Consider the following 24,801-nt stretch of genomic DNA (forward strand, 5'->3'; position numbering starts at 1 on the left):
CGGTGCTCCAGGTTCTGTCCTGCTCAGTATTCAATGGTGTTCCTATCCTTCATCTACACGGCTTGCCTGTCGTGCTTTTCGTTCCCCTTCAATCTCTCGATTGCCAGACTGACTTTTGTCATGCCTTCTACGGCGTTGTGTTGTGGTGTTTCCACCTTGTTATCCGACGTTTTGGCCTGGTCCTCTGCCTTGTGTTCCAGGGGGACTAGGATACTCCTGGTGTTCTCCTGTGTTCTGGTTGAAGGCTTTAGGTCTGTTCTACGGATTTCTCCTCTTTGGCTTCTGGCCGATCCCACTTCTTTTCGTGGGTCGGATTGTGCCTCTGGGACAGTCCTTCTATGGGGCTTATTCTGGGGTTCCCTTGCCTCACCCTTCGTTTTGCGCTGGCTTGTTTTGGGCACATTACTTTGCAGTATTTACCAGCTGCCGGCTGCGTACATCTGGTTGTTATGGCCCACCTCTGTGGGCTTTGGAGTGCACCTGTGTGCTCCTGTTCCTTGCTCTTCTGGAGCTTTGTGCGACTGTGTCTTCCTTGTCCCATCTGCGCTTTTCGGCTGTGGGGTTGTTCCTGCCTTGTCCGCTGCCTCTGGGCTGATGCCAGTTTGGCTGTCCTCTTCGCTGTGTGTGTTCTCGGGCGACGGGCTCTGCCTCCGTTTCCGCCTCTTCTCCTTGGGATGTTGCGGTGGTTCTTTTCCTTCTTAGTACTCTCCGGGGTTCTGGCAGATGCCCTTTGCCCCTCGGGTAGGCTTGTGGTATCCTGGGCTTCCCTCTTCCTTGTTTCTGCTTGGTGGGGACTGGGCCGTCCTTCCTGTCCCTATGACACATCCCCTGTTGGGGCTCTGTTTTCTTCCGAGCTGGTGAGGTTTTCTCGCATACCCTCCTCCCCTCTGGGTATGGCTAGGGTATCTATTCTACATTAAGGAATCTGCGGCTAGTAGTCTCTATCAAATGTACAAGTTACTTACCTTCGGTAACAATGTATCTGGTAGAGACCATTCTAGCCGCAGATTCCTTCATGGCCCGCACTTCCTCCCCTTTCTGCGAGGACCTTCAGACTGGTCTTCTGCACTTCCCTCCCTCCGGGTGGTTTTGTCTTCTGCGAGTGCCCTCTTTCACGTCCTCCCTAGTGGGATGCTTCCTTCTGATTATAGTTTCATCCATTCCTTTCTGGTAATGGACGGTGAGTTCTTGCATGCTTCTGCATCCCTACACCCTGGTTGTTCCAGTGTGGAGGCCTACTCTTACTCTTCTTCATTTTTACTAGCTTGGGGTTCCTGACTCCTCTGTAGTCCTCTGTGTTGGAGTCTCTTGGCTGCACCTCAGCCTGTAGCTCTTTCCAGGGGATACGACCCTCCTTGATGGTGTTGTCTTGGGGTAATTTGTCTTTACTCATCTGTTCCAGACTTGTTGCCCTGCACTGTTATGGATTGTGATTGCAGACTTTCTGTCATCTGCTACAACGTTTTTTCACATGTTTTTCTGCTTCCAGGGAAGATGTTGCCTTCGCTTACGAGGCTGCTCCTCAGAGCCGTGCTCTGCTCTTTTCCTTCTATGACTTTCAGTACCACTGTGCCTGGCACTTTTCCAAATGGTGCTGTTCCTCACCTTTTGTTTCCTCCCTTTCTGTTTACCTGGTTTTTTCGCACACTGTTCCTATGTTCTCACAGTTTTGTTTGTGATGGCTCCACGTTGTGGCGCGGAAAAGTTCTCCGAAGGAAACTGACGTCAGCACCCTGGGGTGGGGTTATGTGACCTCGCTGATGCCGCGGACGAAGTCAGGGCGGAGTCACGTGGTACCGCCCCCGGCGCGCAGAGATGCTATGGGAACGTTTTCCAGACCCAGTCTCACGCCTGGGGATAATTCTACATTAAGGAATCTGCGGCTAGAATCGTCTCTACCAGATACATTGTTACCGAAGGTACGTAACTTGTTCTTTACAACACGAAGTGGCTTCTTGAGGGTTGGGTTTACACAAACAGAAAGTATAGCCATGAGAGTGTTGTATTTTAAGCGACAATCAGAAGAAGGTTTAGGGTGGGGGCCATTTTGATTGACTGTCTCTCCTACAAACAGAGCTTCTTGGCAGCCCTCTGCCCCTTTGCAGCTCAAACTGATCAAGCTTTTCATTTAAACTACTAAAGACAGTCTTCCAATTGGACCAAAATATCGGAGCGAGTTATAATTCAGCTGAATCTATCAGTTTAGGAGCATAAACTGCTACTTGTCAAGCTCAGCTTTTGGGGGTGTTGGTTGGTGCCAAGTAAGTATAGCTGCTTCGTCAGGGTATATGGCAATGAATACTATTTTAGGTTACCAGCCACTCATTTTTTTCTGATATAGTTGTAAAGTTTTCTCTGTTTTGTCTCAATATATTTTTCTCTTGACACAAGTTATTCTGATATTTTACTGTATGCTACTCAAGACGCTAATTAAGAAGATTGCACATATATATATATATTTATTTATTTAGTAGCAGGTTTATATAGAGCAGTCCAGAACAGTGCTGTACAAAGGATAAGATGAAAAGAGCACCTGTACAAATAATCGAGATTGGTGGAGGAACATGCAATATAGACATATTTTCAAACATAATACTTGGGAAGTTCTTCCAGTTCTTCCATGTACTCATTTTAGTTATCCAAGACAGCATTGAGTAAAGTTTAGAGGCAGATGTGTCACTTCACTGTGTAGAGATGGGTATAAGAACATGGAGGCCAGCAACGGTAAGCACTACAGACATATGTCCAGTCATATAACTTGTGGCATTCTTCCATGTAGCTAACTCGGACAGTATTGAGTATAACTTAGAGGGAAAAATGTCACTGGGTAAAAATTGTAAATTCTGGAACTAAAAGAACTTGGCAAGATTACTAATTAGATGATTTTCTTTCCTCTGTGTAGTAAACAACTTCCTAAGTTGTTATTGCAACAATTAAACACACTTGATCAGTCGTGCAACTACACAGTGTACACAAAACCTTCTTTTCACAATATATGTGGGGAAACTAGCTGAGAACTCCTAAGTAAAGCAGACGGCCGGGTAAAGGCACAACCTTGTTTTCACATGTCACGGGTGAGATTCTGGGTGAAGCCTCCAAAAGAAGGCGGCTACAGCTATTTGGAAGGACAACTGAGATTTCCACTACGTAGACGGGGGTACTTGGTTGCTCCATAGTCATAGACTGCTCATGTGCTACTACACTTGCCCACATGACTGGCTGCTGATAACAGCGGTTGAAGAAGGGTGCAGATCACGCCCTCCGTCCTCTGCCACACTTCAGGGTGTCCCATGTCCAGGGTAAAAGTGCACCATCATTGTACACGGCTGCCAAACATTGCCAAATGGTTTCAGATGCCTATGCCCGGTCCATTCTGGCTGCTCTGTTTTACAAAAGGCTTTTGACTGATGTCTGCTTGTGGGAAACGCTGGAGGAGACTGCAGTTTGATTTCAAATAAAAATGTATTCAATGGCAACTCTTTTGTTGTGTTGTTGTTAGGTCGTAAATGTTCTTAAAGTATAGCTTTGTATTTTTTTAGACCCCACCACTGAGAATATTGGACAGTTAACCCATAGTCAGTCTAACTTTCTTGGCAATTTTCCATCCGCTCAAAACATCCCACACCAATAGGATACTGGGTTTTTCCACACCTGGTTACTTTATTTGATGAGGACACTTTGGAGATGCTGAGGAACTCAATGGTAACACCACATTTTCTGAGCATATTGTAACTACTGATGGGGTTGGTGATAAACGCGTTTGTTAGGGTGCCATTGCCACTTTACCCTCCCCTTCCAGAACCCTCCAAAACCAGTAACAAAGATAACAGATTTTGCATTATTGTTGGGTGGTAAGTTATCCATTTGGAAACTTACAAAGAATCAACCTTCCATGAAATGATTGCTCCGATGAGGTGAGTAAGCATCATTTTCTCAAATAAAATTATTTCTTTGAATAAAGTTTCAGTGAAAAAAACAGGTGACTTGTTGGATTTGAAATGTATTGGGGCTCATTATTACTTAATATTTGCTCAAAATGTTTTGCAATTTCTATTTCAGTACTTCAATGAACTGAGAGCGAGTTTAATAAACAGTCAACCAGACAACAAACGAGAAATCCTTGACCTATGTTTTAGGAACCTTATGGAAGGAGTAGAACAAAATCTTTTAGTGAAGAACAGAGACAGGTAAGTTACACGTAGATTCCTTTAAAGGTGACACACGTGTGACAATCTTTCGGCCTAGCTGGCGGAGACGATGTGTCTTCAGTGCTCTCAAGTGACTCAGGACTTTATTTTGAAGGCTGGACTAGATATGAGTGGTGTTGCCGCAATATTTCATACTCTAAAAGCAGGTAATCCTGTGAAGTACATTTATTTAGATCACTGTTTCTCAGTTTAGGAAACAAAACACGGAACCTCATTATATATTATAAACTAAACCTGTTGAATGCATTGCATTTGTCTTTCTGATTAATTATTTCAGATTTTGTGTTTATAAATTCAATCGTTCAACATCAAAAAAATCTATTTACACCGAAGAGCTTTTGTGTGTTGCGTTTAGGAGTTGTTGTTTGTGTATATATAGTTTTGTATGATTGTATGAAAACGATACTGCTACTTTTTTCTTTTACCAAGGGGCAATAAGTGAATCACCATAGAGTTTTCCCGACAGCATGCAGAATTTTGTATTTGTTCCCCCTGAATTTTCTTGAAATTGAGGAAACTTGTGCAATAATATTTGTAAATTTTATGGAAGGCGCTTTGGAATATCTCAAGTGAAATTTAAACGTGACACAATAAATTATGTGAGATTTGGGTAAATGGACTGGCTCGAAGAGCAAGTGTCTCCTGTGGTGCAAATTATGCCTAAACTAGTCTCCAACGATGGCTTTTCAGTTTGAACCAGTCCAGGGCAGAAACAAAGTGCACCAAATTCCGTAAAATTCGAAAATTATGCACGCATAATTAAAATTTCATTACCCTAATTATTATCTCCATCTCTGCAGTCACAAGAACTGAGTTCCATTCCTTTTCTTTTGATGAGGCTATGTTAACATAGTTCAGCAGGGCTGCCATACTTTTACATTTCCAATACTAGCACTGTTGCCAAACCTGTGGCTGAGCATTCCCAGCACTACTCCGCATGGCTGACATACTTTTCAGTGAGGTGGTACTAGTACTTCTCAACAGAGCTGTTATTCCTAAAATGGAACTGTAAACTAAAGAATTGCCGTACTATTTTTGTACCATAGTTTTACTTGCACTGAAACTCGAGGTTTATACCTTTGCCTCAGTTTTCATTTGCATCTAACAATTGTACAAACCTTAACCTTATTGCAGATAGGCTGTGGGAAAGGAAGGCCTTGTAACATGCACATTATGATGTTGTTTCTGGTTAAAGCACACATTGAGACATGTTCCAGTGTGTGCTCAGCATCAACTTCAATATACTGTGATCTTTGTCCTAACTGAGCTTGAGAGCTCTGTTCCATGCCCTTTCACCTGCCATTATGCTGGGCTTGACAGCACATGGGACACATTTAGCTTGTATGCTAGAGTCTCGAATCTGTAACAATGGCTAATAGCTTATTTTGAGATCTAAGTGGTAGTAGCACTGATGTACACTAAATTCGAAAGATATACATAAAGTGATATGAAACATGTGAAGTAACTTTTGTTGTGGTGAGATCTCGTTTCTAAATTCTATTGTGTTACTTTATCAAATTCTGCCAGCCTAATACATATTTCCAAGGTGTGGGCCTGGTTAATTTTTCCTTATGCAATTTGCCTACCTGGAAAGAGCTTTACTATAGTGTTACAACTAGGAATTCCTGTCAAGCTGCTCAATATCCCGAGGCAGGGACTTTAAAAAAAAATATTTAATCAGCCCAGTGGGAAGTACTCCACACTGCCTCTGTTAAAACTGGGATTTCTGGTTGGCTAAGGCTTACGCCAAAGCCAGGCAGAAACCACCATTTTAGTCAGGGCAAGGGAGTCGCACGCCAAGATAACCCCTGCTCACCCCCTTGGTAGCTTGGCACGAGCAGACAGGCTTATCCCGGAGGCAATGTGTAAAGCATTTGCGCACGCACACAACAGCAACAACATCCTAGGCACACCACAAAAGGAACTCCACATAAGGTTATATAAAAATAACTTTTGTATTGTCAAAACACATCAGATAGTAATCACACAATATACATTGTGCCAATGGGCACGGGCAATATTCACAAGGGATTATTTACACCAGGACAGGGCCACGTGGGCCACTGTCAGAATCAGCACTTAGTAGAAATAGCACTTAGAATAACTGTCACACCAAATAACAATGAAAGATTACAACCAGTAACCACTGGTAACAGGTAGGTACACACTACGCAATACTAATAACCATAGGTCTAGATCACGCATGGACACATAACCTCTCTAGTATAACATACTAGGCAAAGCAAACTTCTAAGCATAAGCACCTTTAGAAGTATAACACAAGCATAAAGGCAAAGCACATTACGCAGCCATCACATTTAGGCCTAACCAGTTAAAAATACCATAGGCAATCTCCTCACTAGTTTAAACACAGTAGACTCTGCCTCCTAAGAATAAATCACATTTTAGGGGCGTAACTCACAGTGAAGTAAACTCTCACTAACATACACCTACATAGGTAAAATAACCTCATAATCATAGTAACATCACATTGCGCAAAAATCACATTGGCCAATTACCATTGTAAACATAGTAAAACCACAATGTGCAAAAATCACATTAGGGCCTTGCGCCCTACCCACATACCAGCCCCCTGGCCAACTGGCCATCTCAAGAAGGGGCTAAAATGCCCTGTGTCCAGAATGTCAGGGCGCGCTGCCAATGCAGCGCCAGTCAGGGGTGCGCCAACGGCGCAAACCTAAGCGTTGCAGCTGCCCACTAAGTGCTGGGCAGCTGGGAACAACAACCAGGCCTAAACGTTGCAGCTGGCACTAAGTGCTGTTCAGCTGTAGCAGGCCTGGCACCACTGTGCCATCTCTGTCCCTCCCAGGGACTCTCACTCAATTGCACCTAAACGGTGCAGCTGCCCACTAATTGCTGGGCAGCTGTGAAACAACAAAAACTGCGACAGGACCCTCACTGACCCTCGAACAAGACTGCGCCGCAGGGGTATGAGCCACACAGGCTCTGAAGAAAATATGCGCAGGCTGGAGCCACACAGGCTCTGACAAATCTGCGCCGAACGCTGGAGCCCTCTGGCTTTGGAATCACCTGTGCCCCCGGTGCACCCTGCCTCTAAAAATAAGAAATGCCCCCTGGAGCCTCATTGGCTCTGAACAACAATGTGGGGCAAAGTGGGAGCGGCCCGCTGCCTTCTGGGGCCGCTCTACAAGCTAGGAAAGGGGCCCCTGAGCCTCGTGGGCTCTCTAAACAACTGTGGCGCCTTGAGCCTCTCGGGGCTCTGCCACAACTGTGGCGCCTTGAGCCTCTCGGGGCTATAAATTACAAAATGCGGGCTTGGAGCCTTGTGGGCTCGAGAACGGAAATGCCCCTGGGAGCCTCTCTGGCTCTAAAGCAATTGCGGGGCCAAACAGCAGCGGAGCCTATCAGGCTCGAAATAACAATGGCCCCCGGAGCCCTCTCAGGGCTCTACACAAGAATGCCCCCAGGATCGTTTGAGAGGCCCGCTGCCAACCGGGCCGCTCTGAGCTCACCAACCTGCCTCCTCTGGGGGGACGCGCCGAACGGGACAGGCTCTTGAGCCCCTCTGAGCTCGTCAAAATCTGGCCCTCCGGTACCGGCAATGTGCCCCGACCACCCTCCCCTTTGGAACACTCACCGGTCGTGCTGAAGCTGGTCTTCTGGTGACTGCGGGGCTCCCTACACGCCGGGAGCTCCGCTGAGGGGGGGAGTCGCACACCTTCTCTTGTCCGGCTTCCGGCGTCTCCGCTGGGCAGCGTGGGCTCTCCCAGCCTCCTGGGAGCCCTGCGCTAACTTCCGGTTTGCCTTGTCGTCCCGCCCCCAGCCTGCCTGACTTCCGTCCGGGCAGCGACGGTGATTCTTTCCTTGTTCACGGGGGTGAAAGATGCCGGGTGGGCACCGGCCAAAGCGACGGCAGCGCTCCCAAGCGCTATAGTAAATAGAGCGCTGGTGCGCTAGAAACAAATAAAGCGCTCCCAGGCGCTTAGAATACAAATAAAGCGCTCCCAAGCGCTAAAGACAAAATAAAGCGCTTCCAGGCGCTAGAGGAACAACAAGTCCAGCAACAAGTCCTTCAGGAGTCCAGGACATCAGCAGTCCAGGGGCTGGGCAGGGCCCAGGGAGGCAAGCCTTCCCCTGGGCCCAAGCAGCAGCATGCCCCTGGTAGATTCCAGTCAGAAACAAAAACATCTTCAGGGTGTCACAGCACCCTTTTTATACAGCACAATCCTTTGTCTAAAGGTGCAGGTAGGGACAAAACCAGGTGCAGCTGGTTTGGGAGCACTCTTGATGTGCTCAGCCACCCCTGCAATTCACCAGTCAGGCTAGGGTCATCAGTCGCACCACAGGGGGCAGAGCCAGCATTGTGTGGGGAAAGCCCAGCCCTATTCAGGTCCCAGGTGCACCCCTCCCTCACATCAGCATGCTAATCTCTCCACTCACCACCGGGGCAGACCCATCCAGACTCCTGGAGCCAAGCTCACCAGCCAACTCCAGCCAATCACGTGCCAGCACACTCACTGCACAAACATGCCAACTTCTAGAAGTGGCACTTCCACACTAGACAGAATCATGCCGCATACATCATTGCGCAGCATTCAATCTCACGAGTTTGCACATACCAAACTCGACCCTGCACTCCCCACACATCAGGAACTACCATGGTCACACATATTCCCCATGTATTCCTATGGGAGGGCAGGTCACTCTCACCACACACACACACAGAGAGCGCACGCACTTTACACTGGACCACAGTGAAAAAGTGCGTAGAGACCTAAAATCCCCAACACCAAGTTACAGAAACAGGCTAGGCAAAAGCATAAATTTTCGGGGTGAACCTGCCAAAAAGGGCCGGGTCCAACAGCCTCTAACTGACAGACTGATGACTCTGCCGTTAATGTAGGGACAAGAGAGACCTTCAGCAACTGACCGGAATTGTACCCCTCATCATTTTTGGGGGAGTAAGAAGGGGAAGCGAGGATGTGTAAGCCACCAAATTATCTTTAAGGTTCTCATCAATACCTCAAAGTACAAATTCTTCACCTTTTGAAATCCACCAGGTGCCAGACTGAACATGGAAACCTTTTAGCAATTGCTGATAGGAGGTCCCCATCATAGGACTCTGTGTTTTATTTTTTCGTGACAGTGTAACAAGGATGGCTTCAGGCTGTGCCACAACTGCTGGAAGCAGATGTCGGTTACGGACACTTAAGACATCTGTCTTTGGTGTCTCTGATCGAAGCATGAGCCAATCATGCAACAGATTCTTCCTGATATACCCATAGGTTATTAGGACCTTGGAGGCAAATTTGAAAGTGGGCAAGCAAAAGTAAGATTCCAGGTCTGTCTTGTTCCTGCACCAAGTTCCAGTCCAGATCCCTATCCTTTGCCTATTCTCATTTAATTTCATCTTACAGAGTTCATTCTTTTGTTGTCCTGATGAAGACCCCACCCACATTTAGTTATGCTTAAATAGGGAGATGAAACATGAACTAAACTATTGTTTGGCTGGTTAAGAATTGATGCTAAGGGATATTTTATCATTTGAATTACCATGGCCTTCCCAGCATTTATCAGACAGCCAATAGGTTTGCTAAAGCATCTTTGTCTGTTCGACCTTCACGTTATCACCCCATTCACGTGCACTGTGCATGTCACTTTATCTTAGTAAACATTGTGTCACCATTTTTTGTGATTTGGATTAATTTTTGCTTAAATTATTCTTGCTTCAATTGCAAATGTGCCAGTGAGCCCTAATTTGGCAAATACCATTAAGGCATAGTAAAACATTGTATGGTTCCTACAAGTGTACAGCAATAACCACAAGCAAGTCCAAAGGAACAACTGTTGTATTATTTATGCATTGACCAAGATTCTTTGGAATACAGCATTGCCCAGTATTACTTGTCTCTTGGTTTTTTCAATACCACTGAGAATATTCATTGTTTACCATCTTGTGCCCTATAGTGTCTGCCCGTAACTCCCTGTGAGATAAGTTCTGCCTTCAGTGAGACTACAGTTCCCTCTATAAATTCCAGGCTCTGCTGCTGCTCCACACAGGTACTGAATAAGATAAGAAGAGACTGGGCAAAGCCCATCCTGATAGCTGTGGACTGGGCTCAGAGGGACCAATACACTGGCCTGTTGATTCTGAGCGTTTATTTCCTACTCCATCTACCTCTGTGGGAAGACCTGCTGTCCTAACAACGGGGCAGGGGCTACACCAAAAACTATGCAACCTGCACCTCCATAAACGGCGATTGAGCTAAACCAGTTGAGAAGGTTCACTCTGCCTAAAGAGGTGGTGGATGTCATCTCTGCATCTTCTCACCCATCTACAAAATCAGCCTATTATGGTTGATGGGCAACGTTTGAGGCATGGTGTGAGGATCAAATTTGCTGCAGCCTAAACTCTCTCATGTATTTCTATTGGTTTTGTCTCTTGCCTGATATAGCCTTGTCATGGACATTGTTAAAGGCTGTTTGTTGGCCCATTCCGTGTGTTTAAGTTTACCTGATCCTCTCTCCATCTATGTCGCCGATTGGGATTAGTTTTTTTAAAGCACTAACATGCCAGTTTCTTCTTGCATCTTTTGTTATACCACAGTGGGACCTTAATTTGATGTTTCCGTTTATTAATGTGCATGCCTTTTGAACCTATGCACAATTATTCCTTGTTCTTATTGACTCCTAAAACTGTCTACTTCCTTGCGGTTACTTCTATGCACCCTATCAGTGAACTGTAGATACTGTTAGTGCAGCCACTGTATTTCACCATCTTTCCACAAAAGTGGGTGCTTCGACTTCGGCATAATTTCTACCAAAGGTAGTGTCACCTTTCCTTGTGGGGGCACCCATCAAGCTAACCCACTTTCCTCTCTCTGCCAAATCCTGCTATAGAGAAGGAGAGACTGCACCGGCTAGGTCCCAAAAGAAACCTTAGTTTTTATATTGGCCAGACTAAGGAGCATCGAGTGGATGACCAACTTTTTATGGGGTTGGTTCTCATGTGCTCGGAAGAGAAAAGCAGTCCAGAAAAATACCTTATCCAGAAGGATTGTTATTTGCATAAAAATGTGCTATGCCTTGGTCGAAAGGGACTCCTCCTGAGGACATAAACTCATTAGTCCAGAGCTAAGGCAGCCGCTGTGGCCTTGGCCAGAGGTGTTCTGGTTTGGATATCTGCAATACGGCTACATAGGTGTTTGTTCATGCCTTCATCAAACATTACTGCCTCTACTCACATGTCCACAGGGAGGTCCATTTTGCCTGCTCAGTCCTACAGGATTTCATGGTGTGAAGTCCACTCCTGAGATCCTCCGCCTTTTGAGGGCTACAGCTATGGTATCTATTCATATGATGAGTAGTCCGCGGTTAGACGTCTCTATCAGAAGAACAAGTTGCTTTCGGTAACACTGCTTCTGGTGGAAACTCTTTCAAAGCACAGATTCCTCACTGCCCGACCTCTTCTATGTTTTGAAGAGTGGACTTCTAAGTATTTCTTACGTTCCATGTTAGATTGTTCACACTGTCATGGTTCTATATCTATTTCTGAAGATCTCCGCTAAATGGTGCTGAATGCTTTGTTGTAAGCTGATGTCAGCACAGAGGGGTAGCACTTATATGTTACTTTGTGCCGTCATGGTTGGAGATGGGATAAAGCCTATGCAGACTCTGATGCCGCCACCTAGCAGCGTACTGGAGCAATTACAAAACAGTTTACGGATCAAGTTTGGCACCAAAATGGAATTCAGAAGTTGAGGAATTTGCAATTAGGTAAAGTTTCCATCAGAAAACGTGTTACTGAAGGTAAGCAACTTGTTCATTTGAGACAAGCAGTCTTGTCACAAAAAGAGGCGAGTAAGCAAACTTAGAGAAACACAGATGTTGTTAACGTGCAGGCTTGAATTGTACAACTGTGGTTGAGCTTCTTGCTATAAAAATTCCACAGTGTTGAAAATATCTCTAGCTGTTTTGCAGTACAATAAGGAATCCCGATCTCTTGAAACAGGATTCCGGAGTGCTGCTCTCCTTTACATTCATGCCCTCTCTAGATGGAACTTAACAAGCTCATCTGAGTAATTTAGCTTCCTCAATTCTCCCATAGTGCAGTGGATACTCTGCAGGTTTATGTTGGATCATTGTTTGCTTGCTGTTGGTGCCCCAAGTAACTAAGATGACTGGGGTGCTGGTAGCTGTATCTTCACTGTTGGGAGCCAGTGCCTAGCCAGATGCAGATGAAGTGATACACACAGGACCGAAATAGTTCACTATGGCAAAATACTTTACTATGTTCTGGTTGTATGACAATTTTGAGGCCCCCTCTATAAAGTTGATATGTTTTGCAGCATTTAAATTCAGCACAACCAGTACCTTCAAGATTTCAACTAAATCAGTTAAGGATTGCATTTCAGACTGATCCAATACGTAGGGACTTGCAGGTTCCTTGTCCTGCGCTTTAAACTCCACAAAAGCTCTACTCCACAAGATCCTGCGAACATTATCAAGAGCATTGACCCTTGATCAGCCTCAGTCTGCAGGTAATGCCGCAGGAAAAGTACCAACCGAGAACAGCTATCAACTTTTTGCCCAGCGTTGGTCACAAAGAGATACCTTCTCCCACTGCTAACCCAAAATCAGCGCATTTTCAGTTGTGGAGACTTCAACAAATCTAACCTTGAGACAGCAGCGGCTGCAAGCTGGAGCTTTTTAGCGTCTGAAGGTAACTTTATTTACCTGGGCACACACAATACTATGCGCCTATCTTCACATGCTCGTTTGTAATTGAAAGTCAACCTAGCTTTTGTTCGAATGCTTACAAACACAGTAATGTTTTTTTTAAAATACCTTTCTACCTTCTTTTTTTACAAAATAGCATTAGCTGTTGTCGAAAATGTTTAAATAAATGAACACCACAGTTTAAAAAATATATATATTATCTGGGTTCATCCTCTGATTACCCTGATCTGGAGCTATCGTCAATCTGATCCTCTGTTACTTCATCATCCCTTTCAGAGTTTGTTTCATGTCTAGCCTCCCAGGCTCTCAGGATTTCCGTCAATAGGTCTGCTAAGGGTCGCCAGCAGATCCCCCGTGCATCTTCTTTCTGAGGTGCTCTCTGTTCTGCCCTGGCCCAAGTATCTACGTTACTTGTGCCTTCCAGTGTTGGGCTATCTGTTTCCTCGCCAGGACCAACACCAGGTCTACAAATCTGTTGCCTACTTTATTATCTTTCGGTCTGGGGAACAGTCCCAGTAGGCAAACCTCTATTGTATTAGGAAGGGTGCATGCTAGTGTTTTCTTGATCATGTTCAGAACTGTCTCCAAAAACGCCCTCAAATTTGCGCATTCCCAGGTCATATGTGAAAACCCCACGTCTCCCAATCCACATCTACGGCAACCCCGGGCCTTGTCTCCATGTATAACATTCAGTCTATGTGGTGTCAGGTACACCATATGGACATAGTTGAATTGAATTACTGTGAAATTGGAGTTTCTAGACACTCATTTCAGATCCCCTAAAACCCAGTTCCATTCCTTATCAGGAAACTCTCTTCCTATGATTTCCTCCCATTTCCCTCAAGTACGATCTAATGTTTTTTTTACCATGTCGAGTAACACTCTGTACAACCATTTGATTAAATGCCTGGCCGCCCCTAGAGTTATCAACACCTGAAGTACTCCATGAGTTTGTGGTTCTTGCTGGCAACTTCGCCACAGGTCTCGAAATGTCTGTGTCAGTGAATGGTATGTCAGGAATTATCCGTGTGGTAGATCATATTGGGATAGAAAGTCATCTATTGAAATTAATATCCCCATATGAAAACAGGCTCCCACTGTTGTAATCCCGGATGCGGTCCATTCTGCAAGTTGTAGCTTCGTATACAGGGCCTGTGGATTACCATATGGTATCTCAGTCAGGGGTAGTTCTGGTGTATAGAGATGAACCCCAATTGTATGTCAGAGGCATCTCCTCCAGCTGAATAACACAACTTGTAATAATACTCTTGGCTATCGTATGGTCACCGCTGGGTGTAGAAGTCTAGCCCGCAACCATCCCTGACAATTTCGCCATACTTTATTTCCCAACAGTTTAAGATTCTTGCTATCTTGCATCCATTGGAGTTGGGCTGCCAGGTATAGCTAGAACTTGGGGTCGCCCAGTCCCTTCTTTTCAGGAGCCCTTTTTACTACCTCCAAAGATACTCTGTTCTGCTCCGTCCCATATTAATTCTCAGAGTATCTGGTTTAAGTCTGTAAACCATGAGGGTGTGATTAACCACTTGTACATTTACAAAGAAGCATACGAGTCTAGGAAGCATAATCATTTTTGATAGTGCTATGCAGGCCATTAATAGTAGTCTTAGTGAGTGCCAAAACTGGACACAAGTTTTTAACGAACTTTTGACCGGGTTCAGATTGCCATCTCTCAGGTCCGCTAGTCTATACAATATTTGTGCTCCCAAATATTTAAAGGGGCAGGGGGACCATGTCCATCCCTCAGGAAGATCCTCAGGGTGAGAACAATCATTCACCAATAGGAAGGCATGGGTCTTAGTCAGTCAAAAACTTTATTTCGATTTATAAAATCACAAAAGTTAATACATAATACATAGAGGTGAGAATATTTAAAAATATAGCCAAGTTAGACATACAGGTGTGTTACATAAATTTAAATCACACCTTCCTTTTTAAATACATAGTTGTACAATAAATAATTTAAAAACAGCTCAAACGAACCAGCTAAAAAAAAAATTACATTCGCCCCTGCAATGCTACTGCCTAGGGTGACCGTTTTCCCTTAATTCATATACAAATCAGATTAGGTTAATTAAAAATCATACTAAAAGTGTATGGTGCATAAGCAATCGTCAGCAAAAAAAACAAACTATGGAGAATAAGACATTTACTAATTGCTCCTCTTCTTTGAACGAATCACCCAAACCCAGCCCAAGAACTTAGCAACAGCAATCACAATATGCTCTTCCATGGACGTTTTTAAAATCCTGAATGCCTCGCTACTTGACCTAGTCACCAGATTTAAGCATACAGGTTTCAACCATCTAGACCTGGGTTTTCTATAGGCTGGACAAGCAAACAAAATATGTGCCAGTGATTCGTAGGATTTAGGACAGAATAGACAATTGCTACTGTTCGAGCTACACCAGTTGCTGGTAAATACATTAGTAGGAAGTGAACCCACCCTAAACTGATGATACAGTTTCCTGTCTTTAGGGGTAGTAATCAGATCCCAATACCCTTCATATTTCGCTTCGTGCTTAAACTCAAGGAAGTCTTTGGATAAAGAGGGGGCCATTAGAGCAGCAAATCGCATCATAACTAGCATGTTCCAGTATGCTGCATTAAATTCATTTTTTGTCGGAAATACATGGTCAGCAGGGGATGCCCATAAACGGATCATCCCCATATCACAAAGGGTGGCTTTTACTCGTTACCATACCATCAGCCTCCCTAACTTCTATTAAGGCTTGGGCATAGTGTGAGGGCTCCGGAGTAACCCATAGCCTTCTCCAGTATGCCACAGGCCCGAAGTGTGCCACATCCTCAATCGAATAGCAACCCAGATCTAAAAACAAGGGCAACAATGGGGTGGATTGCGGGAGGCCAATCAATGACCTTAAAAATTTATTTTGAGCTGTTACCAGTGAGTCTGTTGGCATAACCCCACAATTCTGCTCCATACAGTATCGAAGCGCTAATTTTTGAGGAATAAATTTGTAATGCCGGAGCAATAGGTTTAGTGTGTGATAGACGCTGCTCCTTTAGCAAGGCTCCTGAAAGTTGGGCATGCTTGACGGAGAGCAAATCTATTTGAGGCTTCCAACTTAATTTATTACCAATGGTTACCCCTAAATAAGTAAAAACCTGGGTTTGTTCCAAAGTACCTTCCCTCATCTCGACTCTACCCTTAATAGTCCTGTGTTTGTGTGGGACCATGGATTTTGTTTTGTCTACATTGACTACAAGATCATGGTCCTGACAGAACTCCTCAAATCTTGAAAGGGCAGGCTGGAGGGCCTTTCATGTCTTGGAAATTATAAGAGTTTTGTCTGCAAATATAAGCAACGGGATCCTCATCCCAGCTAGAGTTGGTGCATCCGTGGGATAGTGGTGGAAATACTGCACTACCCCATTAATATATAGTGAGAAGAGGGTTGCTGCTAAAACTCACCCCTGCCTAACACCCTTCTCTACAGGGAACTTTTTGGTAGGACTCCCCTGCGCATCCCATCTCACCTGCGCGTAATTGGCAACATGGAGCTTGACCAAAAATGCCAGAAGATCTAGTGACATTCCCAATGCCAGAAAGATTAGCCACATCTTAGTATGGGGGACAAGGCCAAAAGCCGACTTAAGGTCGACAAATGCTGCATACATTGTACCTCCCCCTAGTACTACAATGCGCCAATATATCAGGATGAACCTGAACACCTGATCAATGGTGCTAGTACAAGCGTGAAAACCCGCCTGGAGAAGAGACAGAATATTACATTCTTCAATCCAGGCCTGGATTCTGTTCAGTATTAACCTAGCCGCCACCTTTTGTATGCAATCTATGAGTCTTATCGGCCTATAATTACCGGGTTGTGAACGGACCCCTTTCTCATAAATGGGGAGTAATTCCGCTCCTGCCCAAGTACTGGGTACAGTTGCTCCATTTGCAATAGCATTCACAAGTAGCTGAATATAATGTGCCCAGTTTGATATGTCATAAAGGAACAAGTCAGCGGGAATACAATCGGGCCCGGGCGCCCTCCCTCTGGGCACTAAAAGTAAACGTTTTCCACATCTTTCTTAGTGAAATGCAATGTAGATGTGGGAGGTGGCATATCAAAGCAATCTTGCTCATCCCCATTATATGCAAACTGAGCTTTGAAATACGATACCCACTGATCTGGATCTACATAGTTTGCAGGCACCTTACAAGGTGCCCCACTCCCCCATTTCACCAAGTGCCAGAAGGTAGTCATATTCCTCCCAGAACAAGCTCTAAGCAATTCTGCCCAGTGTTGTTCCTCCCAATCCCTTTTGGTACGATATTGGGCTGCCTTGTATTCAGTCCTAGCCCTTTGTATGTCATCCCTATTTTTGACCTAATTGCCCTAGCTAGGGTTCTATAGGTCGTACGACATGAAGTGTCATACCAGGCGGCAGCCTTAAATCCCGAGTCGATCAGGGTTTTTTAAAAAACTTTTAAGCTTATTAAATAATTTGTCGTGGACCTGCACGACTATGGTATTAAACTCTTCCTGTGAAGCGCATAACTATAGAGTACCTAGTGCATTGACCATCAAACTAATAATTTGCTTCAAGTGCTCCTCTATTTTGATCACATTTGCCCATTTAACTCGTCTAGTGTCATTTGTCAATTGGGCCTCCACATAATCTTTTCCTAGCTCCATACTAGTACCATTAGGAGAACATGCAGGTTGAAGAGAGAGCACTAACGGATTATGGTCACTCTCTATGCGTTCACAGACCACCATATCAATTAAATTAGACCAAAATTCCTTATTAAGCAGGAAAAAATCAATGCGACTTCTGCGCAGACCGGAGCTAAAACTATACGAACCCTGCTTATCTGAGGATGATCTCCCATTAACAGCTCGGACTTCCTGTTCCAAACAGAACACTTTTAACTGTAAAGCTGCTCTTGTCCATTTTTTAATTGGGGGAAGATCCAACGATGGAATAGACCACTGAACGTCCTCCTCTGCACTGAGGTTTACATCATAAAGGTCAAGGGGTTCAAATGTACAATTAAAATCACCAGCTATTATCAAATTATTATCACCTCTATGTTCTGTTAAAAACATGTCTAAAGTATCAATCGTGGGGAGAGGCTTTCCCACCTTGCAGACCCCTTGAGTAGACATTAATAAGAAGCAGGTCAAGTTCGTTTACCTGCTGTATCCTAATTATAAGGAGGATATCCCTTATAGTGGTTAGATTGTCTAACCCAAGTTGTAAGCCCCCCCCCCCCCCCCCTGGTCTACCACGCTGCCCACCTTTCGCAACCTTGAAAAAATTTAAATAGCCCTGTCGAAATACGTGGGCCAACACCCAGGTCTCTTGGAAAAACAATATGTCATGGCCCTCGATGAAGGCAGACCACAGTACTGAAATAGTTTTTTGTTGGAGACCAGCTACATTCCATCAGGCTAATGTGAGTCCTACATTAGCACCTTGAATACAGCTATGGCCTAGCAAATTACAGGAACTACTTGCCTCCACTGGGCCAGTTACCCCTGCATTCAAGTAATTACCAGCACGTGGTATGCTACACTCCCTTGCCTTGCCCACCCTAGATACACCTTGGGTTCTGACACAATTTTGACCATTCAGTATAGGTGGGGAAAGACCTCCTGAGTTGTTGAAAGCCTAATACCCAACCTCCCTCACCCAACTCAACCATGGGTGTAAAGTCTTATTATTACCCGTACATGAACCTAGTCAGTCAATATCCTCCAGATTGGAAAAAAGCTCAAATCTATTGTGTGGGAACCATATAGTCGTAGAGTCCTGGAGGTGACGCTGCATTCCTATGGTACAGAAAAGGGGGTGGTGATGAACAGAGTGTCTGAATTAAGCAGACCACTCTTACCCAGTCCAAAGATCAGGGCTTGATCCATCACCGTTTTTTAGCTCACTGCACCATCCCAGCTCAGAACTTGGCTATATGCAAATTAGTCTGACCCTGGCCCAGTGCATCATGGGAACAGGGCAGACCAAACTACCAAGCCAATTCTTCTACTGGGAAGGAAACAAGCTACCGGGGACCGGTTTCTGGCATTTCAGCGGTCTTCGGCCCGGCTTGCTTGAATCCTGATGGTGCAATGAGCTAGGGACTCACATCTGAGTATACCCTTCCACGCTTATGGTGGACAAAAATGATTCAGAAAAGGGGGTGGTGATGAACAGAGTGTCTGAATTAAGCAGACCACTCTTACCCAGTCCAAAGATCAGGGCTTGATCCATCACCGTGTTTTAGCTCACTGCACCATCCCAGCTCAGAATTTGGCTATATGCAAATTAGTCTGACCCTGGCCCAGTGCATCATGGGAACAGGGCAGACCAAACTACCAAGCCAATTCTTATACTGGGAAGGAAACAAGCTACCGGGGACCGGTTTCTGGCATTTCAGCCGTCTTCGGCCCGGCTTGCTTGAATCCTGATGGTGCAATGAGCTAGGGACTCACATCTGAGTATACCCTTCCACGCTTATGGTGGACAAAAATGATTCAGAAAAGGGGGTGGTGATGAACAGAGTGTCTGAATTAAGCAGACCACTCTTACCCAGTCCAAAGATCAGGGCTTGATCCATCACCGTTTTTTAGCTCACTGCACCATCCCAGCTCAGAACTTGGCTATATGCAAATTAGTCTGACCCATGCCCAGTGCATCATGGGAACAGGGCAGACCAAACTACCAAGCCAATTCTTATACTGGGAAGGAAACAAGCTACCGGGGACCGGTTTCTGGCATTTCAGCCGTCTTCGGCCCGGCTTGCTTGAATCCTGATGGTGCAATGAGCTAGGGACTCACATCTGAGTATACCCTTCCACGCTTATGGTGGACAAAAATGATTCAGAAAAGGGGGTGGTGATGAACAGAGTGTCTGAATTAAGCAGACCACTCTTACCCAGTCCAAAGATCAGGGCTTGATCCATCACCGTTTTTTAGCTCACTGCACCATCCCAGCTCAGAACTTGGCTATATGCAAATTAGTCTGACCCTGGCCCAGTGCATCATGGGAACAGGGCAGACCAAACTACCAAGCCAATTCTTATACTGGGAAGGAAACAAGCTACCGGGGACCGGTTTCTGGCATTTCAGCCGTCTTCGGCCCGGCTTGCTTGAATCCTGATGGTGCAATGAGCTAGGGACTCACACCTGAGTATACCCTTCCACTCTTATGGTGGACAAAAATGATTCAGAAAAGGGGGTGGTGATGAACAGAGTGTCTGAATTAAGCAGACCACTCTTACCCAGTCCAAAGATCAGGGCTATGGTAATCTCTTCCTTTTACATTGGATGAAATGTTCCGATAAAAGAAGCCAAACTGCAAAATATTAATGTTGTCGCTGCTTAAATGTCCCGACCCAGCCCTGTCCAAAATAGTTCTGACTAGGCGGGGAGACCCAAAGCTCAGGACCTCACAGTCTCCTCTAAAGGCTTTTAGGGTTTTCCCTACCCAAGTAATTCTACTCATCATTTGGAATTCGGTAAATAAGTGGTTACCCAACCCAGTTCTGGCATTCAACAGATGAAGGGCCTTGTTCTTAAGGGATGACCAGTGTTCATCACCTCCTGAGGAAAGGACTGGTGTCGTGGGGCTGAGCCTTGCATTGACACAGTGTTAAGTTGACATGAGCTTATTAGAAGTTTAAACACCATTTTTCCTTTCTGCTGCCTTTTGCACATGGCACTCACCTTAATAAACGTTTAGAGTTTAGCAGAGTGTTTTGCTTTACACAAGAATAACATGTTTTTCTGTATTAGCAGCCTTGCTTGGTAAGGTTAGTCTGAACAGTAAGTGCAGAGGCCTTCAAGGTTATTTCAACACAGTGGTTGTTGTTCGGACTGATCAGCGCACGTTCTAGACATAACATAAATGCAGCTGTGGCCACCTCTGAGATTGGCGCGTTTAATAATGTACTGCATAGGCATGATCATACACACTTGGAGAACATTCGAATACTGAGAGCTGGTGCAGAATCTGATGTGATCCACTTCTGCTAAATACCAGAGGTATGGGGCTGCCCATGTAATCCCAAGAGACCTTCTGTAGATATAAAATACCCTACTAGCAAGGGAGGGTGAAATATAGGTATATTTTAAACCTGTTTCCATTGAGCATTATAACATGATTTCCCCCTTTGTATTTTATGGAATAGTAACTATGCTGACAATCTTGTTCCTGATAATATGTCTGCTTGTATTAGCTAAGATGCTGCACATAAGAACAAGGCGTTAGAAATAAATATTTCCAACTTGCACATGTCTTCTTTTACTCCCTGTTTTGGACTGCTATGAGAGTATAACGAAAGAGTGTTCATGTGTTCCACATTGTCTTAGGTAATCTAAGTTCCATGTTCTGGGTTATCTAATCATTGGTATTTTGGAAGAGCAAATGTGACACTGATGCCAGTCTGGTAGGGATGTTGGGTAATAAGGTGAGTTTTGGTACACCCTAATTCACTGAGGTTCCAAGTCTCTATGCACAGTTCTGTGTAGGAGCAGAATCCCTGCTACACTGGCACATTTAATAAAATAATAGTGTATGGTGTAGCTTCAGGTGGAAAGTGGAGAGACTTGTTAGGACTCACTACACCTCCTGGTAACGGCCCTGAGTCTTGGTACTCTACTTGTTCACTACGAAGGCTAGCATTGACTGTAGATGCATGAATGCTCTGTGAATTTACCATAGGAACCTTCGCTTTAGTAAGGGTAGGGCGTCCAACCACATCAGTGGAAATTCTAACTTCAGGCACACTTGGTAGTCTTGGTCTAAACGATCTGTCAGACACACCCTCACTCACCATGGGGGTTGTAGAAGAAAGGTGTTGCTCAATCTTAGTTAATCTTGAGTCTATGCTGGACAGTTTTATAAGCAGAGGGTCAAGCATAGCCGCAATTTTCTCTAGTTTAGCTACGAGGACGTTCTCAGAATTACTAGGTACTTGAATTTCAGTAGTCCCGGTTCTTACAGCTGTGAGACCACCCTCGCTTCCTAAAATAGGTGCTTTTGTTTTTGCTATGGGTCTTAGTCTTATTAAGTCTGAGCCCATCTAGTACAGCATAGTTATTTAACAGGGTCAAACACCTGTTATGCCCCCCGGCCTCCGTCTTTCAAGTATAGCAGCAAATCATCTGCATAGAGGGAAATTACGTGCCTCTTTCCTCCCAGCTGTATGCCGTGAAGGTGTCCTTGCTGTCAATAGGCTGCCTCTATTTATTTTTATTTATTTTGAAAGTTGTATATAGCGCGAACAAGATCCTTGCAGATATCAGAGCGCTTTACACACATATGGGATCAAAAGACAAAAGAGTGATTAACAGGCGTTTTGTGCAAAGAGGAGCAGAAGGTTATCAATGGAGAGCAATGTAAGGTAGCAAGGTACCTAGTTGGTCAGGCCAGACAGTGTAGTAAAAGGATAAATAATGAGTCTCGAGAATTCCTCAGCTTATATTCATGTGAATTTAGCCATGAGGATCGATTTTACTTCTTTTTTTAAAGATGCCGTGGAGGAGATAAGTCTGGTTTCTGGAGGGAGGGCATTCCAGATCCTGGGTGCCATCCCTGAGAAGGAGCGTTTATACGTTTTTTCCTTGTGGAATCTTTGTGGTTTCAAAAGAAGATTTTCTGTGCTTCTTGTGCCTCTTGAACCACCTGAAATTGTCAATTTCTGAGTGAGGTAGCTGGGCGAGTTGTGGTGTATAGCCTTGTGTGTCATGCAAGCGATTTTCAGATGAGTTCTAGCTTCGTAAGGCAGCCAGTTCAAGGATTTTAAGTCGGGAGAAATGTGTGAGTGCTTTTTCGATCCAGTGATAAGTCTCGCTGCAACATTAATAGAGGCTCTTAGTGGTGCGGTTGCCGATATGGGGAGGCCACAAAGGGCGACACTTCCATAATCTATCCGTGGAATAACTAGGGCTTGTACTGCGGTCTGGAATTCATTGGCTGGGAGGAAGGGTTTCAGCTTCCTCAAAGTATTGATTTGGAAATTAGCTCCCTTAGTTGCATTGCTGATATGATGTTGCATATTGAGATTGGCGTTGAGGGTTATGCCTAAAGATTTCGCTGAATCCACGATGGTAGGTTGGATGTTGAGTGCAGTTAGGTGTTTAAGCCAAGTCTGAGTGGTGGGGATTTTGGCGGGAGGTGCTATTAGAAGGAATTTCGTTTTTAGAGCGTTAAGTTTGAGATGATTCTCGGCCAGTCATGTCTGTGTGTTCCTAAGCATGTATTGAGTAGTTTGATGTCTTCAGGGGATTGTATTTTGAGGTAGAGTTTGGTGTCGTCTGCGTACCTGTGAAATTGTACATTAGATGCTTGCAGCAGTGCGGTGAGTGGTTCCATGACTAGATTGATCAATGTTGGAGGTAGGGAGGATCCTTGTGGGACACCTAGTGTTACTGGATCGGGTGAGGACATCGTGTGGTTGATCTTGAATTTCTGAGTCCGGTTATGCAGAAAGGAGGTAAACCACTTGAGTACAGTCCCTGATAGACCCATTCTGATATTCAGCAGATCGAGTGAGTTCTCGTGTTTGACGGTGTCAAAGGCTGATGAGAGGTCGAGTAGGATGAGGAGGCAGGTATCGTTCTGATCTAGGATTTGAAGTGCGTCATCAATTATGTGTGGCATGGCTGATTCTGTGCTGTGTCCTGCTCGGAAGCCTGATTGGTGTGAGTTGAGGAGGTCAAAGTGATCGATGTGTTTTGTCAGTTGGAGGTATACACATTTTTCCAGCAATTTGGCCAAGTTAGGAATATTGGAAATAGGACGGTAGTTGTTTAGGCCGGTAGGGTCTGCTGTGGGTTTCCTAAGTATGGGCGAAACTTGTCCCACTTTGAGGGAGTCGGGGATGAGTCCTTGTTGAAGTGAGCTGTTAATAATTTTGGTCCAAAGCGGGAGAAGCAGTGGGATGAAGTCCTTTACAGCGTTTGCAGGTAGGGGGTCCGTAAGGTGATTAGAGGGTTTCAGGGTACTGAGCATCTTGCCTATCGTTTCTTCTGTGTAGGTGTCAAAGGACGACCATGTAGCATTGTTTTGTGGTTCAATGGGTGTTTTGCTGAGGAGGCTGGAGTATAGGCTTAGATCATTGAGGAGATCGTTCCTGATGTTATCTGTCTTTAGGTTAAAGAAAGTAGAGAATTCTTCACAGGACGGTAGAGTTCTAGTTGTGTTATGTATTCGTTGAGGTTGTTCCTTGGATTGAGTTTTGATTAACTCGAACAGTTTTTTTTGGCCGGTTTTTTGCTTGGTCAAACTGGTGGCTAAAGAAATCTGCTTTTGTGCGTTTGATTTTCCTAAAGTAGGCGTTTCTCTTTTTCTTAAGTATTTTAAGGTGCATAGCCGAGGAGGCTGATCTCCAGTTGCGTTCTGCCAGTCTAATGGCTCATCTATCTTCGTTAAGCAGACCATCGTACCATGGTTTTGAGTTTTTAGAAGAGACTCTCTTTAACTGAAGGGGGGCAACCTCATCGATTATTGAGGTCATCGACTTGAGGTAGTGGTCGGTGAGAACCTGAACGTCGGAGGCACCGGTGAGGGTAGGAGAAGATTGTAGCTGGGACAAGGTAATGAGTTGGGGTTGAGTTTCTTCGGGTCTCTTTTCCAGACCTTAAGTTTGGTGGATGGAACCGGGTTGAGTTTAACATTTTCGTTGATGAAGAATGTGATAATGTGGTGGTCAGACCAGTCACAGGGTTGGATTGACCCAAGTTGGGTGGAATCCTCTTTGTAGATGATTAGATCCAGGTTAGAGCCTTTGTCGTGAGTGGGGCTGTTGCAGGTTTGGGTGAGGTCTTTAGCGTTGAGGAAGTTTTTGAGACTATTGACCACCGAGTCGTTGTGATCGTT

General features: G+C 44.8%; 1 protein-coding gene across 1 annotated transcript in view; it reads left to right on the plus strand.

The window, feature by feature from the left end:
• Positions 1–24,801, plus strand: part of RANBP17 (RAN binding protein 17) — a 1,388,837-nt gene that overhangs the window by 1,352,928 nt on the left and 11,108 nt on the right. The window contains exon 27 of the mRNA XM_086931437.1: positions 4,060–4,187. Within this exon, the coding sequence (XP_086787563.1) occupies positions 4,060–4,187 (128 nt within the window). The remainder of the gene's footprint in view (positions 1–4,059; positions 4,188–24,801) is intronic.

The sequence above is a fragment of the Lissotriton vulgaris genome, chromosome 7 (assembly GCF_964263255.1).
Source record: "Lissotriton vulgaris chromosome 7, aLisVul1.2, whole genome shotgun sequence".
NCBI lineage: Eukaryota > Metazoa > Chordata > Amphibia > Caudata > Salamandridae > Lissotriton > Lissotriton vulgaris.